This window comes from Mesoplodon densirostris, chromosome 14 (assembly GCF_025265405.1).
Source record: "Mesoplodon densirostris isolate mMesDen1 chromosome 14, mMesDen1 primary haplotype, whole genome shotgun sequence".
Taxonomy (NCBI): domain Eukaryota; kingdom Metazoa; phylum Chordata; class Mammalia; order Artiodactyla; family Ziphiidae; genus Mesoplodon; species Mesoplodon densirostris.
In genome coordinates, this window is record NC_082674.1 from 75,728,521 (window position 1) to 75,752,101 (window position 23,581).

Consider the following 23,581-nt stretch of genomic DNA (forward strand, 5'->3'; position numbering starts at 1 on the left):
AATTCATTTTGGTAAACAGAACAAAACAAAAACAGAAAACAAAACAAAGGAACAAGCAGAAGTGCTAAGTTCCTTTAAATCAAAGGAAGCAGGACTGTAGGAAAGTTCAACCTTTCCCCTGTGTTGGGCTGCACCCCGCAGGCCTACAAGGCCTGTGCTTGCCAAGCTTCAAGACCGAAGAAAGAGCCTGGAGTCAGCAGGAGACATCAATGGTTTAATGGATGGGGGGAACTTACACATCTGAAGCAAGGTCCTGGAGCGACACCCCACCACGTGCGGCGCATATGGGCAGGACATGGTGGTAGTCTTTGCTCCCAAGGGGAAGGGGAGATTTCCAGTTATAGGGGAAATGACATCAGGTTGGCTCATTAGTTACCAGGGAAACCAGCAGAGGGGCACGCCCCTTACCATCCTTCTGAAAAGCTATCATTAGCTGGGGCCTGGGGCAAGTAAGTGGGAAGGTCAATCAGGTCAGTAGGGTGTAGGTGAAGCAAGCACTGGCTGGGCAGGGGATGTACAGAGAGCAAAAGAACAGCCATCTTGAGTGGCCTGACCATACACCCTCACACCCCGTTCCGGCCATCCTACCATCACTGAGAAAAGCATCAAATACTATTTTCTGTGATATACATTTCTCCTTATTTCAAGGGAAAATAAACATCAATACCAATCCCAGAGTAAAATCAGACAGTCTGCAGAGATCTAAATTTCAGTTCCCAGTAAAGCATTTTTTTGGAAACATCTTTTATTCAGAACATATAAAATTGCTCAAACAGGTACATTAAGAGTAAAGTTTCTAAATGCACTGCCGTGGAATGAGCACAGGCTCTCACGTGAAGACTTCCTTTTACAGTATTTTGTTTGTCTGTCAATAAGGCACTTAATGTAAGTTTAAAAAAATTAAGGAAACAATTTCGTGAAAGGTCTTCCTAGTGGACCTCCAGGCATTTCATTTTAATGAGGTTGGGCACAGAATAGTAAGTGAACGCCCTTCAAGATCATTTAGCTAGGTTGTTCATGGGTGGTGCAAAGTAGGTTTCAGGAAACCTGTTTACCTTCTCAAGCTGCCACCTTTGGGTCAAAGAGAGAAGGACAGCTACTACACAACCAGGGGAATCTGCCCCAAGCAACTCCATTCTGCTGTCCCTTTAACCAAAGGGCTACCGCATTTCCAGACTGCGACGGGTCACCTGCCCACATAGCTCTCTGGAAAGTGTCCTGGGCTCTAAGGATGCCACACCGACCCACTCTCGCGTCGAGGCTTCACAGAGACAGGACGAGTGCTCAGGCTCCGAGCCTCGGAGGTGGTTTCGGCGCGCTGGGCTTTTGCGGGAGAGCCAGTGGGGAGGCCGAGGAAGGTTTTGAGGGCAGCGGCCGCCAGGCCTCGGCAGGGTCTCCACTCACCAAAGGCGTCTACACCGTCCCGCCTCCGACTCCCCAAACTGGACACTCCCAGCGTCCCGCAGACGCAGTGCCGAGACCCCGTCCCACCCTAGTCTCAAATCAGTGAACCAGACGACGGTCGCAGGCCTCTCAGAACAACTGAGCGAGCACCGCGCAGAGGTCTAACAGGCACCTGGCCGTGCCCCCTCACAGGGCGGGGTCGGGGGGCCGGAAGATGGCGGCGTCGGCTGGGTCCGCCGGCCAACCTCCCAGGCGCCCTTGACTAGCTCTGGCCGCCGCGCCACCTATCTTGCTGGCTAGAGGTCCCGGCGCGCCGCGCGAAGGCGCGGTGACGGGCACTTGGCACCGCCAATCAGCACCGGGAGTCCGGGCCGCGCCCAATCAGGGCCGGGCGGCAGAGACCGGAATAGGTTGCAAACTGGCAGCGCATGTGGCGGACGCGGAACGCTGGGGACCTCGCCGCCAGCCTCGCCGCTTCCCGAGCGCTCAGCACCAAGGCCCCTGGCGCCGGCCTGAGGACGCCGAGGAGGCAGGGGCCCGACAGGGCTGTCCGGCCGGAACCGCGGAGCACCTCCTGCAGCGGGCGCGGGCTCGCCCCCCGCGGCCGGTGCCATGTCCGACTCTCTCCCCTAAAGGAGACTTCCTCAGCGGTTGCTGCCGAGAGATGAAGGACCTGTTAGAGCATCAGACGACTTCGGGGCCGGCCAACTAGGGGGACTCGGCAGGAGGTCGCCTGCGCCCTCCCGGGCTCGTTCCTTTCACCCCTTGAGCGAGGCCTCGCTCGCCTCCGGGCACGCGGCAGGTGCAGAGAGCACCTGGGCCCGGCGGGGCGCGCGGGCAGCATGTTCCCCCGGAGGCCGCCGGTCGGCCTGGCTGCCTGGCTGCTGGTGGGCGCGGCGGCGACCGGGCGCGCGGGGGCGCGGGGCGGGGGCCTGCTCGCCCTGCTGGCCAATCAGTGCCGCTTCGTGACGGGCCTGCGCGTGCGGCGGGCGCAGCAGATCGCGCAGCTCTACGGCCGCCTCTACTCGGAGAGCTCGCGCCGCATCCTCCTTGGTCGCCTCTGGCGCCGGCTGCGCGGACGCCCAGGCCATGCCTCTGCCTTGATGGCGGCGCTCGCCGGCGTGTTCGCGTGGGACGAGGAGAGGATCCAGGAGGAGGAGTTGCAGAGGTGGGCTCGGCGGCGAGGTCGCGCCTGTTCCCTGGGGTGGGGCGGTGGGGTGGGGAGGTGGGAACGTTGAACCCTGGGGCCTGCCTTGGCGGTGTCTCCCGTTGACCCGGTGGCACTGGAAGTGACGATGCAAGTAGCTTGATCCTATCGTAGCAAAGTACGTTTCTTCATTGCCTCTGTGTTAACTTGATTTGTCGAGTTAGAAATAAATGCAAGTGTAGGTTAGTGGAGGAGGGAGACTTTGGGGCGCATGCCACTAAAGGAATAGCATTGTGGAAAATGGGTATTGAAGTAGGCCATTGTTCACGTAATCTTTAACATATCCAGAAAGGTGCAAGTTCCAGACAGGTTTTAAACTTGACCTGAGGGTATACTTGTGCAATTTACAAAATCACTTCATTCCAAATGGGACTTCGTGAGAAATGCCAAGAGAGCTCTTGTCATTGTGACTCATGGCGGAATTAGGAGGCTGGAAGCGATTTTGCCCTCCTGGGACAAACCAGTAGCCCAGACATTTTAACCTGGAAGAATTAGGTCAGTTTTTTGCTACTTCCACTAGAGCTCTGTAAGTACTGTTTATTTAGGCTCTGAAATCACGCTGTCATCATCAAAAACCTCTGTGTGAAAAAAGTGCAGTACCATTGATTGAATTTGTTAACCTGTGGTTCTAAACTGAGCCCCTACAGTTTTCACGTAATATCATGGGGAAACCTTGATTTAGGTCTTGCTTTACATTGTCGCTGTATTTTCTTTTTAACAGATATTCTTAAATTGTGTTCTCTCTCCACACACGTACTCTGCTTCCTAAACTCTGAAACTGATTGCAAGAGCCTAGGATAGTCCCCTACACCAGATAAATTCCACACAAGTCTATTTGTTCTAGCTATTTCTTCTGTTATTCCACATTTTTGGTTAGGTTAAAAATGGGAGTTTTTCAGTAAAGTTACCACTATGACCTGTATGGAAGTGTAGCACCCAGATGCCAGGCAGCTGTTAGTGTAACATTGTGCGTTGTGGGTAAATGCAAGTGTATCTTTTTTTTTTTTTTTCCTTTGCGGTACGCGGGCCTCTCACTGTTGTGGCTTCTCCCGTTGCGGAGCACAGGCTCCGGACGTGCAGGCCCAGCAGCCATGGCCCACGGGCCCAGCCGCTCCGCGGCATGTGGGATCCTCCCGGACCGGGGCACGAACCCGCGTCCCCTGCATCGGCAGGCGGACTCTCAACCACTGCGCCACCAGGGAAGCCCCGCAAGTGTATCTTAAGAGCTGGTAATACTTTTCCTAGCAGGAAAGATGACTATTTTACAAATGCAATTTAAAATCATAACCACAAACGTTATTCACAAAAAAGTTAAGATATCAAAGCATGATAGGTAGTTTGCCTAGTTTCTGTTAGTGTTCTCTTGCTACTTGTCCATTTGTTCTAATGGTGTTCTCAGGTGTGAGAAATAAAAAAACGTATGGGAAGGAAACTTCTAATTTGAGAAATTACCAATTAACTGTTTGACTTTTCATTCTGTTTTTGATGATGAAATACCCATGTTCCACAGTGGTGAAGTTTGACGGGAATATTCCCAGTTGGATCTGTTTGGGGAAGAGGAGAAAGACCAGGAAAGGGCCCCTGGGTGCCAAAGAGAGGGAAGATGTTTTGGGGGTGGGAGTTGAATAGCGTTGGGGCCTAGGTGATAGGTGTCGTTCTTTGTCTTTCTCCATGTATTTTTATCGACCATATGTCCTAGAGCCTCTGTTTAGCAGGTCTCCCGTTTGCAGGAGCTAGAGGGGAAAGAACAATAGGAGATAGATGTGGTAAACACTTGAGTCCGTAGTCATTACCCACTGTGGCGGAAAGAAATCAGACAGTTGAAGCACTTGGTTCTAATCCAATTCCTAAAGAGGTAAGCTGCGATAACCCATTTGGGAATTTCAGGAGCTTAGAGGAGGGCCAGTAAGAACACTTAAGGTGCCCTTTTTGACCCTCTCCAGAGTTGTTGCAGTAAAGGCCCTCATTTAACACCGCATGTCCAGTTCATGCTTGAATTCAGTCATATACTTAAAATGTGGCCAAGTCCATTCTGAGGATTTTTTAAAATGTTATATTGATAGGGAGGCAAATAATATGCTGTCAGCTGTATCTTGCTTGTACAGTGACTTCATAGGTCTGTTGTCATAGCTTGTCATGTTTATATTTTATTTTTAATTAATTAATTTATTTTGGGGGGGTGCGCACCGTGCGCAGCTTGCTGGATCTCAGTTTCCTGACCAGGGATCGAACCCATGCCCTCGGCAGTGAAAGCATGGAGTCCTAACCACTGGACCGCCAGGGAGTTCCCAGTGTTTTATTGAATAAGATATTCTGGGTAAAGGTTAACTTTTTTTGGCTTGGTGTTTAAGTATTCTGTTTGCTTTAAAGGCCGCTGAGGTTGTCATAGCTAGCTTAGAGGATCTTAGATTTTGTTTGTTCTAGTGAGATGATTTTGCGTAGCTTCCATAACGGAGCACAGTTGAGCGTGCTTCGGAACATGTGCATTTCTTTCATTGTTAACGGAAGAAGAGCATGATTGTCCCATGGCCCCTAAATCACAGCCTTTGGCTCTTCTGTGCTGTTTCTGTACCAACTTGTCCTGGTACAGACTAATTCAGATATTGCTGTCTTGGTCAAACAGTGATGGGGTGTGAGGATGTCTCTTTGAATATGTGCCTTAAAGTGGTGTGTGTTTTTTCTTACGGTAGTAGAGTTTCTGTTCAGAAGGACAATAAAAACCCTTGCTTTCTATTCTCTCGTGCTTAAGAACATCTTAACAAATAGGAACTCATTAATCGAGAATCAGCAAGAAAATTAGAGAAAAGAAGTAACTTGTACAAAGTGACTGACTCACTGATAGGTCAGGTGTAGAAATCAGGTCTTTTAATGCTTAGTGTTATTACCTGATAGGCTTTAATGAAATGATCAGACAAAATAACTTTTAATCATTATTTTTGGTGCTAGCTGGCATTCTGTGAGCTCAGGTCAAATCTTATGGAAAAATACACTAGTAAGTTTTTTAAAATAAATAAACAATTTATTTATTTTTGGCTGCATTTGGTCTTCGTTGCTGCGCATCGGCTTTCTAGTTGTGGCGAGCGGGGGCTACTCTTCCTTGCGGTGCGCAGCCTTCTCATTGCAGTGGCTTCTCTTATTGTGGAGCACGGGCTCTAGGCACGTGGGGTTCAGTAGTTGTGGCACGTGAGCTCAGTAGTTGTGGCGCACGGGCTTAGTTGCTCCGCAGCATGTGGGATCTTCCCGGACCAGGGCTCGAACCTGTGTCCCCTGCATTGGCAGACACATTCTTAACCACTGTGCCACCAGAGAAGTCCCAGTAGTAAGTTTTTATTGCTTTGGAACATTAAGAAAAATTACAGGAACAAGAAGGAGAAGGAAGTTAACAAACATGAATGCCTAGGGAAAAATGTTCCATTAATCTCCCTCCTCTTTTTAAAAAAGTTACAGTTGACCAGGGCTTGAACCCACGTCCCCTGCATCGGCAGGCGGACTCTCAACCACTGTGCCACCAGGGAAGCCCTTAAGGATGTTTTTACTGTTACACCTTCTTAGATAATCAGAACTACACTCAGAATTGCAATGAACTAATTGATGTCTTTTAGGTATGTCCTTGTAAGACCTTGTACTTAAAGGTCTCTAACTTTGATAATAATTGGGAATTTGAGAGGGGATCATTGCAACAAGGCAGCGTCTTACTGAAATTACCAATTACAGGAATGGCTTCATTTGAGTCATTTTAGGAGCCTTATATCAAGCTCTCCACTTAGGGCAGGACCCCCTATAGATGAACCAAATATGATTATACTTACATTTCTGTTTTCACGGTTTTATGCCCTCAATTTCCATGGCTCTCAATCCAGTCTTTCTCAAATGTTGAAATGATTTTAGTTTTGAAGAAAGGAAAGCATTGACTTTCTTTCTTTGATCCTCTTACTAATCTGCTGGTTCTGTTACTATCTTGGGAATAATCTTTTTTGTCCTTCTTTCTCCCTTCTTATTACTTAAGTCTCTTAGATACCAAGGTTTAGACACCCATCCCTTCCAAATAAGGTTTGGCACAGCAGGCTAAGGAGATAACACGGTGAGAGGTTTCTCCTTCCTCTACATATATGATAGTGGTTGTGCACCTGTGTGCTAATGATGTCTGTCATGCCAACAGTTAGAAGTTGAGACCCTTCCAAGATTCTCGAACCTGGGACATAACGATCATTGACATTTCCATGATGCAGTCTTACTCTAGCATTCATGTTGTGCTATTCAAAGAATGAATGTCATACCTTCACAATAGATTGCTGTCCTCCCTAGGGACTTAGTCTCATGTTTAATCAAGGCCACCTAGTGACCTTTAATCCTATAGGAGAGGCTGATTAAACAGTGGGTCAGAAGCTCTGTACCACCTTGAGTCTTAGAAGGCCGTTAAAAATACTGCCTGTAGTCATATAGTTTAATTTTCTTAAAACCATATTACTCTATAATTTTATGAGCCTCTGATGTGTTTTTCATAAGACGTACGACGTTCCTGCCCCTCTTCATTATGTGATAAGGACATTCAAAAGTCCAGCTTAATTTTTATTGAAGGGTGCTTTATTAGTCCTCAAAAGTGCCATGATTGGTTCCATGTGATGCCTGCATTGTTGTTCTCGGAGCAAAGCTGTGACTTGACTTGACTTTCTCCTCTGCAAGATCTTATTGCCTACTCTAAATTTCCTTCCCTATTTCTGTATGGTTTTTGCAATGGTAGCTGTCAATCCTGTTCTGCAACGTTAATTCAAATTGAAACTTAAAAAAAAATGGTTAAACATTTTTCATCAGAACATCAGTATAAATTGTACTGGCTAGCATTATTGGTTGAAAACAAAGAAACTGATATTGGTTAACTTAAGCCAAAAAGGTGTTAGGTCATTCAGAGCGTTGACAAGAAGTCCAGAGTACAGGTTGGCCAAGAGAACAGCCGAGGCCTGCTACTGGTACAGGAATGCTCTTTGGGCAGTGTTGCTGGTATTGTTTCCCTTAGATCTGTTGCACTGCTGGATTCTCAAGTGCCTCAAGATCACTGAGAAAATCTGAAAGGTCCTGTGCCTTGTATTATTTCCTCAAGATTCAAAGCCTCTGCCAGAAGTCTCTGATTAACCTCACTTAAATTAGGAGTCATGTGCTAACTGCTAGGGGTTGAGATGGGGGCTGCATCTCACCTATTTGGGGATTCTCTTCAAATAGGAAAAGATTCCAGGCAGTGAAAACAGCAAATGTCCCTGTATATAAATATTTTCATTTAATTCCAAAGTTTAAAATTCAGAGAATTGGAATTTTAGAGCTAATAGAAACCTTCAAGAAATAATGTCCTCACTTTACAGGTGGAACAAGGGAGGCTTTGCAGGTAAAATGACTTGCGTAAGATCACACCGCTAGTTGGCAGAGCCAGGACTAGAACACAGATCTCTACACTCACCATTGCTTTGGATTGCTCTAAACTTTTAATCTTGGGTTACCAGTATAACTTTCAATTTTTGGCTTTTGAAGCAATGTGTTAATGTAATCTTTTAATAAGAATTTGAATTATTAAGGCCTACTTCCATATTTATTTACTCAGTTTATACTGTGAACATTTGTTGAGCATGTAATGTTTACCAGGTACTTGCTAGGAGCTGGACATAAAAATATGAAAAAGACTGATTCTGGGCCTTTAGGGAATTCATAGTTTAGTAAGGGCGACAGATATAAAGATAGATTAATTATAATATTGTGTGATATGTTTCTGTAGAGGAATAAAAGTAAATGTATATGGTTAACTGCCTGGGAGTTAACCTTGACCCTTGTGGGGTTTTTGAAGGTTAAAAAGGCATGAAAGGGCCTTTCAGACAGAATGTATCAGTAGGTGGTATCTTCAGTCTTGAATTGCAGAAGTGACATAGTCAGCCAGCAATCTTGCTTTCCTAACTGCTATTTAAAGGTTAAGGGGAGGGACTTCCCTGGTGGCAGTGGTTAAGAATCCACCTGCCAGTGCAGGGGACACGGGTTTGAGTCCTGGTTCGGGAAGATCCCACATGCTGCAGAGCAACTAAGCCCGTGCGCCACAACTACTGAGCCTGTGCTCTAGAGCCCGCGAGCCACAACTACTGAGCCTGCTTTCCACAACTACTGAAGCCCGCGCACCTAGAGCCCGTGCTCCGCAACAAGAGAAGCCACCGCAATGAGAAGCCCGCGCACCGCAACAGAGAGTAGCCCCCACTCGCCGCAACTAGAGAAAGCCCGCGCGCAGCAACAAAGACCCAATGCAGCCAAAAAAAAAAAAAGGTTAAGGGGAAAACAAACCATGTTTAAAAAAAAATTTTTTTTAATGTTTCAGATATATAAAAAGGTTTAAAGAAAAACATGAATGTTACAAATACAGTTATATTTAAGAACTAAAATATTGTAAATACAATTAAAGCCTCCTCTGGACCCTTTTCCAATGGAAATATCCTCTGTCCCCCAGATTATCCCAATTTATTATATTTCATTACCATCTATGTCTTTATACATATGTATACATCCCTAAATGATATATAATGACACATAGTTTGACATATAGTATTGTTTTGAATGTTTCAAAGCTTTATGCTGTTCTGAACAAAATACTAGCAAACTGAATTCAGCAACACATAAAAAGGATTATATACCATAGGTCCTTGTAGTTTACCTGTTTTATATACAGTAGTGTGTTATTCTTTTTCAGATTCTTTCCCATTACAGGTTATTACAAGATATTGAGTATAGTTCCTGGTGCTATACAAAAGGCCCTTGTTGTTTACCTAGGGATCAGCTGGTCAGTTTCCACAAAATAGCCTATGATTTTGATAGAAATTATGTTGAATTTATAGATCACTTTGGGTAGTTTTGCCATCTCAACAGTATCAAGACCTTCAACCCATGAACACAGTATATCTTTCCATTTATGTCTTAAAATTTCTTTCAATGATCTTTTGGTAGTTTTTAGTGTGTCTTTCACTTTTTTTGTTAAATTTATTCCTTATTATTTTATTCTTTTTGATGCTATGGTAAATAGAATTGTTTTCTCAATTTTATTTTCAGATTGTTCATTGCTACTGTATAGAAATACGATTTTTGTAAATTGATCTTATATCCTGCAAACTTGCTGAACTCCTTTATTAGCTCCAGTAAGTTCCTGTGGATTCCTTAGGATACTTATATGGAAATGAAAGACCCAGAATAGTCAAAACAATCTTGAAAAAGAAGGACAGAGTTGAAGGACTCACCCTTTCCAATTTTAGAACTCACTACAAAGCTACAGTAATTAAGATGATAATGGTACTGGCATAAGGATAGATGTATAAATTGTAGGAATAAAATTTAGAGTTTAGAAATAAACTCTTAGCTTTATGGTCAATTTGATTTTCAACAAAAGTGTCAAGACAATTCAATGGGGGAAAGAATAGTCTTCAACAAATGGTGCTGGGACAACTGGAGGTGCACATGCAAAATATTGAATTTACACCCCTACCTCAAACCATACACAAAGTTAAAATGGACCAAAGACCTAAATGTAACCTAAAACTCTTAAAAGAAAGCATAGGCATAAGTTCTTATGATACTGGATTAGGCACTGGTTTCTTAGATATAACACCAAAAAATTGAACATTCAAAGAAAAAATAGATTAACTTCATCAAAATTGAAAACTTACGGGGACTTCCCTGGTGGTCCAGTAGTTAAGACTCCGTGCTTCCAGTGCAGGGGAGGCAGGTTCGATCCCTGGTCGGGAAACTAAGATCCCACATGCTGCGCGGCGCGGCCAGAAAAAAAATTGAAAACTTCTGTGCATCAAAGGTTACTATCAAGAAAGTGGAAGGATGACCCACAGACTCAGAGAAAATATTTATAAATTGTGTATTTGTTAAGAGACTAGTATTCAGAATGTATAAAGAACTCTTAAAATTTGACAGTAAAAAGACAACCCAATTTAAAACAAAGATTTCAGTAGATCTTTCTCCAAAGAAGATACACAGATGGCCCATAAGCACATAAAAATATGCTCAATGTCAGTAGTCATTATTAAGGGAATACAAATGGAAGAACACAATGAGATACCACTTCACACCCACTAGGATTGCTGGAATCAAAAAGATAGGACAATAACAAGTGTTGGCAACGATGTGAAGCAGTTGGAACCCTCATACATTGTTGGTGTGAATATAGAAATGGAACAGCTGCTTTGGAAAATAATTTGGCACTTCCTTAAAAAGTTAAACAGAGTTTCCGTGACTCAGCAAGTCCACTCCTAGGAATCTACCCAAGAAAACTGAAAGCTTACGTCTGTACAAAAGTTGTATGCAAATATTAATAGCAGTGTTATTCATAATAGCCATAAAGTAGAAACCACCTAAATGTCCATCACCTGATGAATGGATAGACAAAATGTGATACATCCATACAGTGGAACACTATTCAGTCATAAAAGGGAATAAAGTACAGCGTGAATGAACCCTGTAAATATGCTAAGTGAAAAAAGCCAGATCCAAGAGACCATATTTTGTAAGATTCCACTTATATGAAATTTCCGGATAGGCAAGCTCATAGAGACAGAAAGTAGATTAGTAGTTATCAGAGGCTGTGAGGAGTTCACTGCTGATGAGTGTAGGTTTCTTTTGGAGATGATGACAGTGTTCTGGAATTAGTGGTGATGGTGGTACACCCTTGGGGCTGTACTAAAAAGCACTGATTTGTATACAGTAAAAGGATGGTTCTTATGTGAGTTATCTCTTTAAAAGAGAGGAGGAAAAATACATAAATACTCTTATAATGTGATAGGAAGACAACCCAATAAAAAACGGATGAAAGGTATCAAATGACATTTCATAGTCATATAAATTATAATAGTTAACATTTGAGGGCTAATTATATGCCTGGTGTTAAGCGCTTTACAGGTAAATTTATTTAATTTTTATAATCAACCTTTGACGGAGGTACTATTATCCCCATTTTACAGATTAAGAAATAGGGATTGGTTAAGTTGTTTAGTATTCTCGTTGATGAATATTGGACTGGGATTCAATCTCAGGAACTCATATTTTTATTCCCTACCCTTTATACTGTTTTAAAGCCACACCGTTCTGTACAAGTCTTTGTGTGGCCATTGCATTTCACGGGGCAGACTCCAACCATGGCACCATGCCTGTTGTTTTTCTCTCCAGATCCATTGATGAGATGAAACGGTTGGAGGAAATGTCAAGCACGTTTCGGAGCTCTGGAGTTGACCACCATCCTCCAGAGCCAAAATCCCAAACAGAAAGGGATGAAGATTCAGGAGGCAAAGAGCAACCGTGGGAAATGGTGATGGATAAGAAACACTTCAAGCTGTGGCGGCGCCCCATTACAGGCACCCCCCTTTACCAGTACAGAGGTGAGCCCAGCTGGGCTGCTGGCAAGGGTGTTCATGCGGGCGGGTGCACAGCACTGTGTTCCTATGCTCTCTGAACTCTTCTGTTCTGGTGGTTTCTTGGGAAAATTGCCCTGTTTGTTGTTTTTCCTCTCCCAGATGACAAGAGTCTCCACAGTCTTTGCTACACTTTGCTGTAGGTTGCTTTTGTCTTACGTTGCCGCCCCAATATGACTTCTAGTTTCTGAATCTGCCTTTAAGATCTGTCAGTCAGTACTCGACAACTGAAATGCAGTTAAGTGACGAGAGTGTGGCACACATCCCTTATCCTTTCCTGTCATTCTAGTTTTTGGAACCTACACAGATGTGACACCTCGGCAGTTCTTCAATGTTCAGGTGAGTACATTTTTCTTCCCAGATTTGGAGCCACTAAGCCTAGAAGTCCACTTGCCATCGTCCACATGAGTAATTTCTCTGACTCAGAAGACATTAGCTTCTATCCATCTATCTATTTCTGTACCCCTCATTTCACATCAAATGACCTCTGGGTAAACCTTTGATTTATAATTTGTCCAGTGGGGATGAGGCCAGTTCTACCCTTTACAGGGCTGTTGGGAAGATCAACTAGAGGAATGGATTTGAATGCTTGAATATATTTTATACGGCTTTATAATTTTTTTTTCTTAATTTAAGGGTAAGTTACATACCCTTTATTCCAAAATGCTTCAGTGTATATTTCCTAAAATGAGACATATTCTCCTAGCTAGCCCTGGTACCATTATCCAAGTCAGTATAAGTTTAACTGATGCAGCACTTACAGAATCTTTGTATTCCAGTTTTACCAACTGGCCCAGCGATGTCCTCTATGGCATTTTCTCCTTCAGTACAGATGCAGTCAGGATTTAGCAATCTGGAACTTATCTACAGTGAAGGTGTTTATTTGATAAAGATGAAGAGTATGTGTTTAAAGACTGTTCCTCCTTGTGGGGAAATGTATGAAAGGGGAGGTGGGATCACCCAGAATTCTACAGAAAAATTTTTTTTTCCTTCCTGGAGTTTTCATGTTTTACTGGACTTTGAGTTTGATGGTTATAACACACACACTACTAATACACAAGTGCACGCTTTCCCCTAAGCACTGAATTTTGTCAATCTGTATTGAGTTTTTGTTGGTTTGGATATGTATGATATATGTCTTACTTTGAAATTCCATAGTTACTCATGATGCTACACATTTTTAAAAACATGCAACTTGTAATTCTGTGAGGTGTCTGCTCATACTTTTGGACTTTCTGTTTAAAACTTTTTAGAATTGTTTCACCCATACACATTTATATCACTGACTACTGTATTTTCCCCAGACATGTCTATTACAATATTTTTTTCTTACACTTGTCTTTTTCTTGTTAAGATTCATTTTCAAGGTAATGGGATTGGCCTACAGGAAGGGATTTTAAAAGACTCGTCTGTAGTAAACACAGCCGTGTCTTTGACACTTTGGCACTACCTTTTAGGTCGGGTCACTGTTTCAGAAGAAGATTCTTGGGTCAGAGGCCCAAGCATCTGGAGGAGTCTTCGAAGCAGCTTTGTTTTGGATCTCTTGGGTCTTTATGGTCTGTTCTGTTTCCGCAGCTGGATACAGAGTATAGAAAGAAGTGGGACGCCCTGGTGATCAAGCTGGAAGTGATCGAGAGGGATGTGGTCAGTGGTTCTGAGGTTCTTCACTGGGTAACGCATTTTCCTGTGAGTATTTTCACCTCTGTTTTTACTTTTATCATGTCCGTGTGAGGGAGAGCACTAATCCTGCCCCTCCTTTTCTTTAGTATCCAATGTACTCACGGGATTATGTTTATGTTCGGCGGTATAGTGTGGATGAGGAAAACAACGTGATGGTGTTGGTGTCACGGTATGTGTGGTGGCTCCTGCTGGGTCCCTTTAGCTCGTCCTTCCATTCATACATGTGTGGTGGGAGTTTGCTTTATGAGTCAAGCCCGGGCCCTATGCATCCCAGCTAGAATGTGAGTGGCTGGGACTGGTGACTGTCTCAGAGGAGTGAAGGGATACAAGCTTTTCATTAAACTAATCCTTTAGTTCCTTCATGTTGATGATTAAAAAAAGAAATGCTCTCTTCCTCAATACAAAGCCTAGTGAGCCAGGAATCACCAACTTAACTCACTGTTTTTAGTACCTAGTTTATACTACTCATTCATCTTTGTGACTTCTCTGATGTATTTAAAAAATTAGAGGCTGCCTTTTAGATTTTCCTCTTAACTTTAGCTCCCATGCTATTCTGTATGTAGACATGACTTAGAGTTTCCCTCACTTCTCTCCCTCCCAGGGCCGTGGAGCACCCTAGTGTGCCAGAGTGTCCGGAATTTGTAAGGGTCACATCATATGAATCCCAAATGGTTATCCGTCCCCACAAGTCATTTGATGAGGTGAGTTCTACATCATCCGAGAGGTGATGTGTTAGTGGCTTATGAATTTTCTCAAGGAATGCCTTTGATCTGAACTGGGGAGGGTGCCGTGGTTCTCACACGTGACTTGCATCAGACTCCACTGGAGCTTATTAAAACAGTGCTGGGCTGCGGCCTGAGAATTTGCATGTTTTGAGAAGTTCCCAGGTGAGGCTGCTGCCGCTGGCCTGGGAACCCCACTTCGGGACCCCCGCTGTAGAGTGGTGTACCTGGGAGACCTCCTGAGACAACGTAGTGATGACCCATGGCTCCCGTTACCTGAGGGACAGTTAGCAGAAGACGATGGCCCCTGACTCATCGGCCGGTCCTTAGCAGCATTCTTGAGGAACCAGAGTGAGCACCGTTTCCATCAAAGTTTCCCCACAGTGAGCAGAACACTTAACCACCTTTCTGGGCCCCTCTTTCCTTGTCGGTAAAATGAGAGAGTTAGACTAATGCTCTCTGCCTTCTTTTAAAAAAATTTTTACTTTATTCTATTTATTTTATTTATTTAGGCTGCATTGGGTCTTCGTTGCTGCGTGCAGGCTTTCTCTAGTTACTGCGAGCGAGGGCTACTCTTCGTTGCGGTGCGTGGGCTCTAGGCGCACGGGCTTCAGTAGTTGTGGCACACGGGCTTCAGCAGTTGTGGCTCACGGGCTCTAGAGCGCAGGCTCAGTAGTTGTGGCTCACGGGCTTAGTTGCTCCACGGCATGTGGGATCTTCCTGGACCAGGGCTCGAACCCATGTCCCCTGCACTGGCAGGTGGATTCTTAGCCACTGCGCCACCAGAGAAGTCCTGCCTTCTTTAAAATTTGCTGACCTTTCTTTGAGAAGAATATTTTCTTCCACTTGGTGCGGTGTTTTACTTTGATGTTTTGGGCCAAATCTCTGTTGAGTGTACATACTGATTACAGTGGTTGCTGCTTTTGGTTCTATTTACTTTATAATGGCTTTGTTTCTACCCATCACTTTTGTTTGTTTTAGAGCTGTACGACTTTTCTCTGACCATGGTTTTGTTGTTTCCAGCAGGTTGTTTTGTCTATACCACCCATAGTAGGACTTTAAGACTGACACAAATGTTGGTTCGCCTCAGTCAGTGTGATGCTTTGCTCTTGTTTTACTAGGAGATGTGTGTTGACTTCGGGACCATTTTGAGAGCAGTATTTTTCTATTTTCTTTTTTTAAAAAAATATGTATTTATTTTTGGCTGCATGGGCTCTTCGTTGCTACATGCGAGCTTTCTCTAGTTGCAACGAGCGGGGGCTACTCTTCGTTGTGGTGTGCAGGCTTCTCATTGCGGTGGCTTCTCTTGTTGTGGAGCACAGGCTCTAGAGCGCGGGCTTCAGTAGTTGTGGCATACGGTCTCAGTAGTTGTGATGCACGGGCTTAGTTGCTCCGCGGCATGTGGGATCTTCCCGGACCAGGCCTCAAACCCGTGTCCCCTGCATTGGCAGGCAGATTCTTAACCACCGCGCCACCAGGGAAGCCCTAGAGCAGTATTTTTCAAACCACGCATTGCTCCCCACTAGTGGAACACAAAATTAATTTAGTGCTTAAAGAGAAAAGGAATAAATGGAATAGAAACTGAGTGTAAGCATATTTCATGAAACTTTTGTTTGATTACATAAGTATGTACAGGTGTGTGTGTGTGAGAGAGAGAGTGAGAGATAACTTGGTTACAGTGTAAAAAGGAGTATTTACAGTGTGTTGTAAATACAGTTAAAAAATGTTTTAAAGTCCTTGCTTTAGAAGCTGGACAAGAAGGCTGCTATCGATAGCTAGCTGCTTCTAGGAAGGGGAGCCTGGCTGGGGACGCTGGGAATTAGAATTGTGCCTCACTCTTTTCCTTGACGTTGCTTTTGAAATTGGAACCTTGTCTGTGTATTTCCTATTTGAAAAAAAAGTGACTTGAGTCCCAGCATTACTGCCTTTAGAAACCCTGACCATGAAACAGCTAAGGCAGAGTCTGGCACCTAGCAGAGTGTGTTGCACCCAGAAAATAACTTCTTTCAGCTGGGGTGGGGCAACAGTATGAATTATCTGTGTGAGTCTTTTAGCATATCGTGGCAAGCTCTTAAGAGAAAGGTGAGACTTGAGTTGGTTCTTATAAAACGGCAGACTGTGGATAGAGGAAAACAGGAAGGACCCTGGAGGTAGAAGACACAATTCAACCAAAGACAAAGATAGGAATGAGCCGTGGATGTTGAGAGACTGACTCACTGCTGGAAAGGAGGGCAGAGTTGAGGGAGGAGCGGTAATTACCTTGACCTGTGCAGAGGGTACTTGAAAACCAGGCAGCTGAGTTTGGGTTTGACCCAGACTGACCAGGGATTGAACCCGGGCCATGACCGTGAAAGCCCGGAATCCTAACTCCTAGGCAACAGGGAACTCCCCAGTTTTTATGGAAAATTTGAGATGTAGACAAAAGATAAAGAAGTAGAGGGTATAATGAATGAACCTTTTGTATTCATCCCCAGCTCTGACAATGACCAAACTCATGGCCAGACTTGTTATCTGTACTCTTTCTGTTCCCTTTCCCACTCCCCTGATTATTTCGAAGCAGATTCTAATTTGCTATAGAAGAACCAAAGAAGAATTCTTCTATAGAAATTTCAGTATTTATCTCAAAAGGAAAAGAGATTTTTGAAAACAATATCATATTCCCTAATATCAAATATCTGTAGTGTTCAAATTTTCCTGATCGTCCATGTATTTTTTTGTAGTTGGTTTATTTGAATCAGGATTCAGATAAGATCCAGACATTGAAATGGGTTCATACTGTCTGTAGCTTTGTATCTATCTCTTGAGTTCTTCCTCCTCTTTTTTTTTTTTTTTAATTTATTTTGGCTGCGCTGGGTCTTAGTTGCGGCACGCGGGACCTTTGTTGCAGCATGCGGGATCTTTAGTTGCGGCATGCATGCGGGATCTAGTTTCCCGATCAGGGATCGAAGCTGGGCCCCCTGAATTGGAAGGTGAAGTCTTAACCACTGGACCACCAGGGAAGTCCCTCCCTCCTTTTTTCCCCTTGCAATTGTATTTATTGAAGAAGCAGGTTCTCTGTCCTGGATCTTGCTGGTTATATTCCTGTAGGGTCCATAGTGTCATTTAACATGTTTCTTTGTCCCCTGTGTTTCCTGTATATGGGTACTAAGATCTAGAGGCTTGAACAGATACAGGTTGTTTGGGGCAAGACCACTTTATTAGAAGGAAATAATGTCTGATTGTCCCTTTCTTTGTGAATTTGGAAGTGATTAATGATTATTGCTCAGATCCACTATTTCATTAGAGGTTAACAAAATTTTAATTGTGTAAATCCTCCATTTTTTCTTCATTTATTTCCATTTATTAGGTGACATACTTTAAGGGAAAATTTCCTCATTAACTGTTTGGTTTCCCATAGTTCACAGAGGAAAGGGAAGTAAGAGAAATGCTTGATTTGTTTCCTTCATTTACTAGTTTTTAAAATAATGAGTTGGTTCTTTCAGCTAGCAATCCTTCAAAGGTAAAGTGTTTTTGTTTTTTTTTAAGAAATGCCATTAGAAACTCACAAATTTAAACAAACTTGTTGGTTTTAGTCTGTTCCCAGTTATTCTTATTGGTGTTCAAATTGTCCCATTTTTGGTCATTAGGAGCCTCTTCTTACTGACTGGAGTCCTTTTGACTTGACCTCAGGACTCGCCTGGTTTCTGGTGTTATAAGATGTTCCAGGTTCACCTTGTATAGTTTTAGATGTAAACCTGGAAATGAGCATTTCTTCTGGGAGCCCTGGTTCCCTTTAAGGAAATGTCATTTTAATACCACAGGTTGGCTTCTAGGAGTTCTCACGGCTCTGGGCCTACTCATTGTTTTTAGGCCTTTTCAGAAGGTAGCACTAAGTAATAAATTTTGTTTGTTTGTTTTAAAGATACATCCTAAGTGCACACAACTACTTTTAACTCAAAATTTAGTACTGTAGGGTATATGTCTTTTTATCTTTAGGATATGTATGCACTGTACAAAATGTTGAGGCTTTTTTTTTTTTTTTAAGATTTATTTATTTTTGGCTTCATCGGGCCTTAGTTGCGGCACGCGGGATCTTTTGTTATGGCGTGCAGGTTTTTCTCTTCTCTAGTTGTGGCATGCGGGGTCCAGAGCATGTGGGCTCTGTCCTTTGCAGCATGCAGGCTCTCTAGTTTGAGGCGCACTAGCTCCCTAGTTGTGGTGCGCGGGCTTAGTTGCCCTGTGGCATGTGGGATCTTAGTTCCCTGACCAGGGATCAAACCTGCGTCTCCTGCATTGTAAGGCAGATTCTCTACCACTGGACCACCAGGGAAGTCCCCAAAATGTTGAGTTTTAAGGTCACTTGAAATAGGTCCTCTCTTCGTGGTTTTTCCTGTCAACTCAGTTCATAGTTAGGTTCCTTGTTGTCTACTTTTGATGTTTAGATAACTGCTTTTTAAATATAATTTTGTTTTATTAAATAATAAAAAAAATTGTGTTTTCAAAGTCAAATATGTAAAATAAGAAATGGAGTGATTTGCTTATATCCCTGTGGCATCTACCCAGTTCCTTCCTTCTTCCTGTAGGTAACCCCTGTTTTCAGTTCTGACCTCCTGTATAAGCAGCAGTGGATGATCTCTTACCCCTTTGGGTGGAGCATAATTGGTTCAGACCTCTCCTGGGATCGGGACACCTGTAAATCTCTTAAATCCCTGTCCTTCACTGTACCAGTGAGAGGTTGAGCCAGAGAGAATGGGTGCGTGGGCCCTGTGGTCAGAATTCTGGGTTCATGTTGGCTCTCGTTGAGTATGTGGGTGACCTTGGGCAAAGCCCCTTAACCTCTTTGTGCTCAGTTTCCTCATCTGTAAAATGGGGGATATTGGTGCCTATATTATAAGATCGTTGTGAGCGGTTGAAGCAGTTCCTGACACGTGGTTAAGTGCTGTATCCTGACGTGCGGTTAAGTGCTGTATACATGTTTGCTGTTAGCAGTAATAGTAGTAGAGTTCATATCATTTTGGTAAAGATTAAGGTATTTAAACATTGGGGGTAAGTGTTGGGGTCCTCAGGACCACACCCCCATTCGAAGATCGAGTAAAAGGATGCACAGGACTCAGCTTATAGTTTTACTCATGGCTGAGATTCATTACAGTGATGGAAAGATGCACAGCTGGATCAAAAGGGGAAGACCCAGGCGGGGTCTGGAGGAGCCCACTGCAGTCTCCTCACGCTCTCCCTCCCGGGAGGGCCCACGGAGCACATCCTCTCCCAGCTGCAACATGCGCGCGATGTTTCTGCCCAGGGAAGCCCAGTAGAGACTCAGCGCCCAAGATTTGTACTGGGGGCTGGTCACATGAACGCCCTCTGCCTAGCGTGTCCTAAAATCCCAGACCCCCAGGAGGAAAGCAGGTGCTCAGTATGAAGTGCATTGTTTGCACAGAGGAGACACAGGGAGCCACCCTTAGCACTTAACTGTTGACTGGAGCCAAGTTCCCAGACACCAGCTGGGGCCAACCTCGTGAGATGGTAACCTCTCAGGTCTTCAGTGTTCACTCTTTTCTGCTCACAGTGAAAAACTGCCACTCTCCGCCTCAGAGTCAGATCTTGGTTACTCGGTGGTACTGGATACGGAGGCTGTGGGGATAGTTCAGGTACCTTCATCTTTGCTGCTTTTCTTTTCCAGAATGGCTTTGACTACTTGCTGACGTACAGTGACAATCCCCAGACAGTGTTTCCTCGCTACTGCGTTAGTTGGATGGTTTCCAGTGGTGAGTGGGCGCTTGTGTACAGGGCCTGGACCTGGGCTGAACATTTTGTTTTTCTCTAGCTTCTTGGTGGCTTCAAGGAGATTAGTACTTGTCTCACTGGAGCCCTTCTGAGTTCATTGTTGAATACTACCTTGAAGGTAGTAAAGCCTCCAGCTGCGGTTTGGAGGGCTAAGAATTCTGGAGACCCAAAAAGGAACTTAGGCCCAGAGGCAAGCTGAAGAACATTTGCTTAATATGGACTGTGTACATTAATGCATTTAAAATTTTTCTTCTTAGTGTTGAAAGCCATAAATCTGGCATAGAAAATGTGGTTATAGGACAGTCACCTGGAGAAAGGGGCCATCACCCTTCTTCCTTAACGGAGGCTACACATCACTGCTGTGACTGCATCTTTCCCTTCCAATCTCTTGCCTTAAAAGCAGCCTCACGTGATTTTCTTTCTTCTGGTTCTCTGTAGGCGGCTTCTTACACCTCAGGGGGAGAATGGAGAGGAGATTGGGTGTTTCCGTTTGACATTTCTCGAAACAAAATTGGCAGATATTTACGCTGTGCCGCTGATAAATGATATTTTGATCACATAAGAGCCTTTGGGGATTTATGTGGCCTGATCAGTACCCCTTTTCAAAGGATCTCAGAGGTCATGGGTTGTTTTCACTCCCTAAAAGTCTTGGTTGTCTGTCAGTCCATCTATGATCTCTATAAGGAGGCATTGGCTCCGTACCAGGAAAGAGATAGGCCCTTCTAATTTTGAGCCTACTGTTGGTTTGTGTGTCAGTCTACCCAGATTTCCCTCTCTCCCAACAGGCATGCCGGATTTCCTGGAGAAGCTGCACATGGCCACTCTGAAAGCCAAGAACATGGAGATCAAAGTAAAGGACTATATCTCGTCTAAGCCTCTGGAAGTGGGTAGTGAATCCAAGGCCACCGCCCCATCTTCTGAGCGGAAGAGCGAGGGTAGCTGTGGCCCTGCCCGGATTGAGTACGCCTGAAGGACTTTCAGATAAGCAGGGACAGGCTGCTTCTAGCCCCGGCTCCTGTCTTATCACTCACTCTGTTGCAGAACAAACAGGACGTGTATTTGAAGGTGTCTGCTGTAACCACCAGTGCAAGATAACTCAATACTGGTGTCCGGTGTTGTTCAGAGCCCTACTGCTCTTTATTAAAACAGAAGAAGGAGGCATCCGAGGGGGCATCGTCATATTCTCAGGCCAAGCATTTGGAAATTTGGTGTTTCGCTGAGCTAATCTGGAACAAGCCTCTCACGTCAGGCCAGAGGGGACAACATCTTTTACTTCCTCTGCGTGGTTTCCTCTGCCCACATTCCATTCTCAGCCTCGGTTCTGCAGTACTCTGGGTTTCCTTCGGTTCTGAAGGTCCAGCTGGCCCACCTGGACGGTTGCGTCTTCAGTGAAGGATAGTGGGGAGTGCTCTTGCTCACAGTCCTGGTGTTGAGTGGGTGTGAACTGTTGCTTGGCAGTGTAAGTGCCTTGTCCTCACCTTCTCCTGTCTTTAGGGACATAAAGTTTGTACCAAGAAATATCACTTTTGGCCTCCCATTCACACCCCATTGACTCCCTCTACCCAGAGCAGTTGCCTTTGAGTTGACCAGTTCTTCTGTATTCGTGTGCTGTATTCATCTGGGTCGTTGCCTCCTCCCGCAGGCCGTTTACCAAGAACACTGGGAGACGGTGGCTCTCTGTATCATCAGTGTTTTCGACGGGGTCAGTGGCGATGCTCGAAACATTACACTTTAGCTCTGTTTTTTTTTTTAGCTTTGTGTTAAACAGTGGGAATTGGGGAGTTGAATAGGATTTTTCCATAGTCTGTATAGAAAACACCATTTTGATTGAGGCGTTACTTTTCACACTTCAGGTTTGACTGGATGCTGAGCACTTGCCCATCCTGGAAGGCTAAAGGCAGAGGAGTGGGGATTGGGTGCCTCCCTTGGAGTGCTCAGAGCTGTAGACAAGCTGTGTGAACAGATAGATGGAACCTTGTCCCAAGTGCTAATATAAGGGGGGATGTGGTTTGTGTGACCCTCTTGTCCCTCTGAAAAGCTTTTCCTCCTCTTCCAAGCTAAAATAAGAGCAAACTACGCTGTTCAGATAAAGTCACAACCAGATGGGATCAGTCTGACTGGAGAATCGGGAACAGCTTTCAAATCCTCTTCCGTCCGCTTATTTCTTAGAATTTGAATGACCAGATTGCTCCCCACTTCACTCGCTACCCTTTTGCGTTGTTGAAAGGGGAGCTAAACCTGAGACGAACTTTAAGCCCCTCGACCTTTCTGTTGCCTAAGTACTGTGCCAAGGAAATGCCTGCCCCGGTGTTCCAACTCTTCTGTTCTCTGCGTCGGCAGAGCAGGGAGATGCATCAGGCAGTCCCAGCTTCTTTTCGTTGATTGTGTCTCTCCTCATCCCCAGGACCTGACAGACCAGGAAGAGTCCCTCGGTTATGTTGGACGTTAGCGCCTGTGATTGTTGGGACGTGGGTGGCGTGGGCGAGTGGTGTGAGTGCACATGTGATAAGGGGCTGGGCGTTGCCCATATGCTTTTTGGCAATGTGACTCTGCACTTGGGGTTGGTCTATATAGTTACTTATGTCATTGTAATGATTTCACTCCTGTGACATTTTTATCAAATGTGTGAATAAATACATAAAGATTGGTATGAAAGAGTGTGTCTTTGGACAGATGTTGGTGGGGAAATCTTGCATACTGGGCTTATTATTTCTTCCTGATCATAAAGTTGAAGTGTGTTTCTGCTCATAGAGTTGGCACTTGGAAGCGGCAGGGCTTGGTCTTTCTTGGTGGTAACTGACACAGCACTCACCACCTTGTCTAGACTGTAAGCCCTTTCCAGGTGACCAGTTTGGCAACTGAAAACAAACCACCTGTTTGCGCTTCTTTGTCTTGATCTACTAGTAACCCACACCCTTTGCTTTAAAAGAAGGATTGACTTGGAGGAAACAGAGTTAGAGCTTTGCTGGGAGGGAGGGAGTGAGGAGAGGAGGGGACTCAGGCCTGGGGCTGAAGTCCTGGGGCTGGAGAGGGAGGGTGGTGAGCGCGAAACCCAGGGCATGGTTAGGTCACACAGGCAGTTGTGCTGGAATGCAGATTTGTGACAAGGTGATTGATACGTTAGAGACACTGAGCATAGCATGAATTTTGAGTTTATGTGTAATTTTTGCCTGTGGGAGACACGAGGTGAACACGGATGCACGCCCAAACTATGACAGCTCTTTCCTGCACATTGCTCTCAGATAATCTCTGGAAAGAAATCTGTGCTGGAAGACTACTTGTCAGAGGTCATATGCTGTGGGTGCACGTGTGTGTGTACAGTCCCACATTTGTTTCTTTGTTTTGTTTTGGTTTTTTGAATATTTATTTATTTA

General features: G+C 44.5%; 1 protein-coding gene across 2 annotated transcripts; it reads left to right on the plus strand.

Annotated features, from left to right (window-relative positions):
- The first annotated feature begins 1,801 nt into the window (after window positions 1-1,801).
- STARD7 (StAR related lipid transfer domain containing 7) lies at window positions 1,802-22,868 on the plus strand. Of its 2 annotated transcripts, XM_060117635.1 has the most exons (8): window positions 1,802-2,572; window positions 11,801-12,009; window positions 12,332-12,381; window positions 13,618-13,728; window positions 13,809-13,891; window positions 14,324-14,423; window positions 20,104-20,188; window positions 20,993-22,868. In XM_060117635.1, exons 1-8 carry the CDS (start codon window positions 2,247-2,249, stop codon window positions 21,175-21,177), a joined length of 1,149 nt encoding a protein of 382 aa, XP_059973618.1. In that variant the 5' UTR covers window positions 1,802-2,246; the 3' UTR covers window positions 21,178-22,868. The 2 variants fall into 2 exon arrangements, with proteins under 2 accessions (XP_059973618.1, XP_059973619.1); XM_060117636.1 differs by lacking the exon at window positions 20,104-20,188 and having other exon boundaries at window positions 20,993-21,122.
- Window positions 22,869-23,581: the final 713 nt, after the last annotated feature.

Bases quoted from the DNA above. Each gene is read 5' to 3' on its own strand.
- STARD7 (XM_060117635.1), top strand. From the start codon at position 2,247: ATGTTCCCCCGGAGGCCGCCGGTCGGCCTGGCTGCCTGGCTGCTGGTG. The intron at 12,382-13,617 runs GTGAGTACATTT...CTGTTTCCGCAG, and splicing joins GGCAGTTCTTCAATGTTCAG to CTGGATACAGAGTATAGAAA. The intron at 13,729-13,808 runs GTGAGTATTTTC...CCTTTTCTTTAG, and splicing joins ACTGGGTAACGCATTTTCCT to TATCCAATGTACTCACGGGA.